Below are 6,618 nucleotides of genomic sequence, written 5' to 3' on the forward strand. Positions count from 1 at the left end.
AATATTCATTGGAAGGACTGATGCTGAAGCTGAGGCTGTAATACTTTGGCCACCTGATGTGAAGAGCTGACTCATTGGAAAAGACCCTGATGCTGGGAGAGATTAAAGGCAGGAGAAGAGACAACAGCAGGTGAGATGGTTGGATGGCATCACTGACTCAACAAACATGAGTTTGAGCAAGCTTCAGGAGTATGGTGATGGACAGGGAACCCTGGCATGCCGCAGTCCATGAGGTTGCAAAGAGTTGGACACAGCTGAGCAACTGACCTGAACGGAAGGTGGCCTTGGTTTCTCATTAACTTACCTAAATAGCAAGAATACTGCTGACTAGATCTTTTCCACCTCTTTGCATACTATTGAATTGTTTACTGATTGGTTCTTGAGATGGGAACCAGGTTATGTTTCAAGTCCCCAAGAGTCAAAATGTGAATTCTGCCTAGTGAATAACCTTTTTACTGTCCTGGTTTAACTTGGTCCCTTACTGAGGGGAGGGATACACAGATTCTAGTCCATGCCTAGCATGAGCTCCCAAGTCTTCTGAAGAGCCTGGGAAAACATTACTGAGGTAATCATGGTTTTATTTGTCTTCTAGACTGGTGGGTCCAAGAGTGAGGCCCAGGAGCTTCTTACCAAGAATTCTTCAGGCTGTAGGTATATCCATATCACCAGAGGGCACTGCCCACTACCACATTCCTTTATTATGAGATGAGATTATGATTATGAGATTATGAGCCACTCCAGAAGCAGGGCCCATGTGCTAGTCCTCCTTATGCCCCCAGCATCTGGACTATCTGGTCCGAAATAAGTTTGGCGAACAAATGAAGAAGTGGGGAACATTAGTACCATCACCATAAATCTATCCTTCACAGAAATCTTACTGAACTAGATTCTCAGAGCCCCAGGATAACCCTTGCAACCTGCTCTACATTCTCTTCATTTCAGCCCACAGACCTTGTCTTGTAGTTCTCTGAGGAGAAACGAAACTGGCTGTCCATGTAGATTTCCAGATGAAGTGGTGAGGGGTGTATTGATGTCAGCATGGGCATCAACCCAGATCACACCAAGGTCTGGGCAGTGTCGGGCGTGGCCACTGATGGTACCGATTGCCAGGCTGCAAAGAACAAATAAAATAATCTTAAAGGCCCCCTGCTTGGCAGACATCATTAATAACAAATATCCTCAGCCAGCACAGCTCACACTTTGTCCTCAGGGTGAAGTCAGGCTCTAGATTGAGTCTGGGTTTGGATGAGAACAGGGTCCCTGGGACTGTCATTCCCAAAGACAAATCCTGAATGAAAGAGGGAGAAATGGAAGGCTCTAAAGATTCAAAGCTGACAACTGGTTATTCTTGTGGTGTACCAGGTTCATTGCTGCCCCTAAATTCCTTTAATTGGATCCATTAGTCTTGGCCCAGAAAAGGATCCAAAATTTTTGTTCAACAAATGAAATCCTGTTAAAGAGGTGATCAGTATGTAACAACTCACTAGTACTACTTAATATCTCTTGAGAGACCAAGAAAAATTACTTTTAGAGAATCAGTTATGTTAACTTTTTAAGGATAAAAATTTGTATTACCGCTTTTTAGAAAGATTATGTGATACTTCCTAAAACAATAAGTCAACGTTTTTAAAGACATTAACAGGGCAACCCAATTAAAGACCTCATTAGATCACTGAATAAAACAGAAGTTTATTTGCATGTTCTATACATTAGCATGACATTCAAGTACCATTAGGTGTTCCTGGTTTTTGCGTTGCTTGTCCTTGGTCTCTGCTTACATTAGCCAACTATCCTGTCTGAACTGAAGGAGTACAGCTGATGAAATTGTGTTTGGAAAGCTGCTCAAGCTTCCCAGGAACCAAAGAACTTGTCCTCAGGACGATGGGAAATGCAGCTTAAGCATCTTAGGAACTAGCCAGTCATCCTTTTGGTCAGAATACCCTGAGGTAGCATTTTAAGCCCTGTGTTCCATGTAGGACCTTTTCAAGAAAGAGCATGGTATGGTGCTAAAAGCACTGGATCAATTCAGAATACAGGGGGTCTTTCTAGGAAGAACTGTGTGAAATAGGACAAGTCATCTAACTTCTCTAGACTGCTATTTCCCTTTCTATAAGATAAGGATAATAATGTTAGTCGGGTTGATGATCAAAGCAGTAGTGTATGTTACACTGTTAAAGGGAGCTTAGTGACTGAAAAATGCCTGAGCTCAGAGCAAGAGACCCACCCTTGAGTTATTTAATCAATTTCAGTAGAGAATGTGGGACGGACTTCCTTACTCTACCTAAAATTTTATTCTTAATGAGGAATCTACCTGTCTTTCCAGTTCTGTTAATTGATCTGAAAAGCTGAGTAACTCAGGGAAATTGCTAGATTTGATCTCAAAAGATTATTGCCCACAGTGGTCACAATGGACTTGAATCCAAGCTCTACTACTTCCTGGTTCTAGATGTTATTCAGCCTCTGTCCCTCATTGTCCCCAGCAGTGAATTAGATAAAATAGTATCTGCCTCATGGCACGGTTTTGAGGATTAACTGAGACTATGTATTAAATGCTTGATATTCCTAGTACTTCAATGCTATTTTTCTTTCTACAAAAAAAATCTTCATTACTTAGCTCAAATACTCCCCCATGAAATCTGACTAGTCCAGCCCAGACTGATCTCTTCCTTCTGAGATGTGGAATTCAGTATTTTTTTCTCATTCCATGTGTATTTATTTCATTTAATTCTAATAGATCACAAGCTTCCAATACTCCTTGGCACTGCTTGACAACTCATCAGAACAGTGCTCAGTAAAGTGCATGCTGATTCACTGAGAGGAAGGATCAACTGGGTAAGCCACCTAGGGTCTGTACTGTGGAGGTAGAGACAGTATTCACATGCTAAGTGGGGCATTTCTAAAACCTATTAGCAGAAATGCTTAAAATAAATTCAGCCTATCAATGAATCCCTCCAATTCTCCTAAATAACCAAAATGAAAAGTCATTAGAAGTTTTAAGAAAGTTTTCCAAGAAGCAAGCATGAAACATACCGTCTAAAAACTTTGTTTAGTCTAACTCTGAACTTGTCCTCATACTATGTGACACGTCTTACAAAGGAAACTGTACGTGCCTCGAGTGGTTCCTGATCTTAGACATGAAAATGCTATGTACATGATGCCCTAGAAATTCTAGAGTATTTTACTCTAAATGAGCCATGCGGTCCAGCCCCTCCACCACCCTGGCTCCCTCTTACCTGTGGTCTCCTCCCACCGTGACACAGCTGTAGCCACCTGACACAGCTCGGCTAACCACCTCCGCTAGTTCCTGGTTGGCCAGGCCCACTGAGCGAGGATTCACTATCAAGTTGTTATAGAGATCATCTTTGGGAACTGGAGTAAAATTCAAATCTCCGAAGTCTTTAAGGTGGCAGCCTAGAAATGAATGAGAGATGACAAGAGTAATCATGTTATTCCCCCTTTTACTGGCCTGGGGCCACAAATAACAGTTTTAATAGAGTACACATTGGGTAACTAAAACCTCACACGATAGTGGCAGGGTTCTCTCCATCCTCCCAGCAATCCTGTGGGGTAGATCCTTTTAGGAATATCATTTTGCAGATAAAGCTGAGTTTTAGAAAGTAAAACCCAGAAATGTTCACTCACTTAACCTACCCATTACAAAACTGGTCTCAATTAGAGCTCAGATAGCCTCAAGTTACAGAGTGAAAGTAAAATACCAAGAGAAACTGAAAGGATTTACAGAAAATCAAGTAGCATTAATTTAGGACAAAAAAACAAATAGGAATTTTCATAATATCAACTTTTTAAAAAATAAAGGCCAATCTGAGTACCTAAATATCTCTTAGGTTTAGGAGGCTTTTACAATTATTACTTATAAGATCCCAAACACTGTTGCAACTGCTCAACAGAAATTCTTAAGACTCACAATCCTATTAGGCAACTATAGTATGCCATTCTATAGGTGAGGGAACTGATGCAAGGCCCCAAGGTCACACAGTTTCCAGGTGTCAGAATCAGGATCCCAATTCAGGCTGTCTGCCCCAAAGTGTGTACTCTAGACTATGCAGTTGAGACCTCAAAGACTCCCTCTTGATTCCAACACTTTAAGAACTAAACAGCCCTCTCCGAGGAGCCAACAAGACAGCAGAAGGGGAGCAGGCAGCAGTGGACCTTCCACACATTCACCCACAGGGGTGAGCAACCACCAGCTGCTGGACATGCTGATGCAGTGACACAGCTGCACAGCACCCCATGGCCGTGGTAGAAGCTCCTGGGCAGGACCAGTCTTGGGGCTTGACCCAAAGAGAAGCCATAGGTACTGAAGTCATCCCGCTCAGATGGTGGGTGTCTACAACTGCAAGACATTCACCCGGGTGGAAATTAAGTCCAAGATTACTGGACACTACCTGAGCGAGTTCTCCATCACCTACAAGCCCAGGAAGCATGGAGCCACCCACTCCTCCTGCTTCATCCGCCTTGAGTACCTGTTTGGCCAGTAAAGGCACAGACTTATCTTTAAAACAAACAAAATGAGCTACTGGTACATTCGGACAGTAAGCTGTAATATTTTCCCACCCAGGCAGGGTTCACAGTATTCCCACAGTGACATTAGTCACTCTGCCTTAACCTTTACTAACTACATGTTAATCTTTAGTGTAAGTACCAGTCTTTCAATCTTAACCACTTATATCAATAAATCAGTTACATTTAGGGTGAGGACTAAATAACACTATCAGGAGATCTGAATAAACAATGTTAGAACAGATTGTATTCTTAAGGGCCTCCTTCTCCATCTGGGATACAAGTATGATGAGGGGAGGGGCAAGGGGTGGGTCACGGGATAGATAGACATCTTAGTGTCTGCAGAGATTTGTGTTAAAGATCTGGATTAAGACCAGCACAGACCAGTCTTGAATGTTGTACAGTTTTGAGCTTTACCTCTTGAACCCAAACTCAATCCAAAGCCAAACTTCTGAGAGAATGTAGAAACTTGAGAAGCCATGGTCTGGAACATAAGGCCAACAATGGCCTGGAACATAAGCCCAACCAAGGGGTCACCACTAGTAAGGATACTGGAAGCAAAACAGACTGCCTTATCCTATTCTCAATTAAAGGTAAGATGCATATGCAGCTAGACTTCTGTGTGTATCTTCTTTGTGTACCATTGCTTTTTAAAAAATAACATATGAGAGATCCAAAACCAGAGAAGATCTCAATGACTAAATAAAAAGGAAAGGTTCTAGAGGTAGAATATGAAAACAGACCAAAGATATTGCGAACCAAGAGAAAAAAATAATCAAAACAACTATAAAAAATTTTCTTAAAAGTCTTTTAAACAGAAAAAAGACATGAGTACGGTCACTCTTAAGAAGAGGTAGCAAGAATACACAGAAGAACTATACAAAAAAGATCTTTATGACCCAGATAACCACGATGGTGTGATCACTCACCTAGAGCCAGACATCCAGGAATGCAAAGTCAAGTGGGCCTTAGGAAGCATCACTACAAACAAAGCTAGTGGAGGTGATGGAATTCCAGTTGAGCTATTTCAAATCCTAAATGATGATGCTGTGAAAGTGCTACACTCAATATGCCAGCAAATTTGGAAAACTCGGCAGTGACCACAGGGCTGGAAAAGGTCAGTTTTCATTCCAATCTCAAAGGGAATGCCAAAGAATGTTCAAACTACCCCACAATTGCACTCATTTCATATGCTAGCAAAGTAATGCTCAAAATTCTCCAAGCCAGGCTTCAACAGTATGTGAACTGAGAACTTCCAGATGTTCAAGGTGGATTTAGAAAAGGCAGGGGAACCAGAGATCATATTGCCAACATCCACTGGATCATCGAAAAAGCAAGAGAATTCCAGAAAAAAATCTATGTCTTTATTGACTAAGCCAAAGTCTTTGTGTGGATCACAAGCTGAGGGAAATTCTTCAAGAGATGGGAATACCAGACCACCTTGACCTGCCTCTTGAGAAATATGTATGCAGGTCAAGAAGCAACAGTTAGAACTTGATATGGAACAACGGACTGGTTCCAAATTAGGAAAGGAGTACGTCAAGGCTGTATATTGTCACCCTTCTTATTTAATTTATATGCAGAGTACATCCTGTGAAATCCCAGGCTGGATGAAGCACAAGCTGGAATCAAGATTTCTGGGAAAAATATCAATAACCCCAGATACACAGATGACACCACCCTTATGGCAGAAAGCAAAGAGGAACTAAAGAGCCTCTTGATGAAAGTGAAAGAGGAGAGTGAAAAAGCTGGCTTAAAGCTCAACATTCAAAAGACAAAGAACATGACATCTGGTCCCATCACTTCATGACAAATAGATGGGGAAACAATGGAAACAGTGACAGGCTTTATTTTCTTGGGCTCCAAAATCACTGCAGATGGTTGACTGCAGCCATGAAATTAAAAGACACTTGCTCCTTGGAAGAAAATCTATGACCAACCTGCTGCTGCTGCTGCTACTGCTAAGTCGCTTCAGTCATGTCTGACTCTGTGTGACCCCATAGATGGCAGCCCACCAGGCTCCCCTGTCCCTGGGATTCTCCAGGCAAGAACACTGGAGTGGGTTGCCATTTCCTTCTCCAACACATGAAAGTGAAA

At 42.0% G+C, this 6,618-nt stretch overlaps 1 protein-coding gene across 2 annotated transcripts in view; it reads right to left on the reverse strand.

The window, feature by feature from the left end:
- Positions 1-6,618, reverse strand: part of ARG2 (arginase 2) — a 34,834-nt gene that overhangs the window by 7,617 nt on the left and 20,599 nt on the right. For both annotated transcript variants that reach the window (XM_010846712.1, XM_010846713.1), the window contains exons 3-4: positions 3,234-3,411; positions 952-1,111 (exon numbers count right to left, since the gene is read on the reverse strand). In XM_010846712.1, coding sequence (XP_010845014.1) covers positions 952-1,111; positions 3,234-3,411 — 338 coding nt within the window. The remainder of the gene's footprint in view (positions 1-951; positions 1,112-3,233; positions 3,412-6,618) is intronic.

The sequence above is a fragment of the Bison bison genome, unplaced genomic scaffold (assembly GCF_000754665.1).
Source record: "Bison bison bison isolate TAMUID 2011002044 unplaced genomic scaffold, Bison_UMD1.0 scf7180017864239, whole genome shotgun sequence".
Lineage (NCBI taxonomy): Eukaryota > Metazoa > Chordata > Mammalia > Artiodactyla > Bovidae > Bison > Bison bison.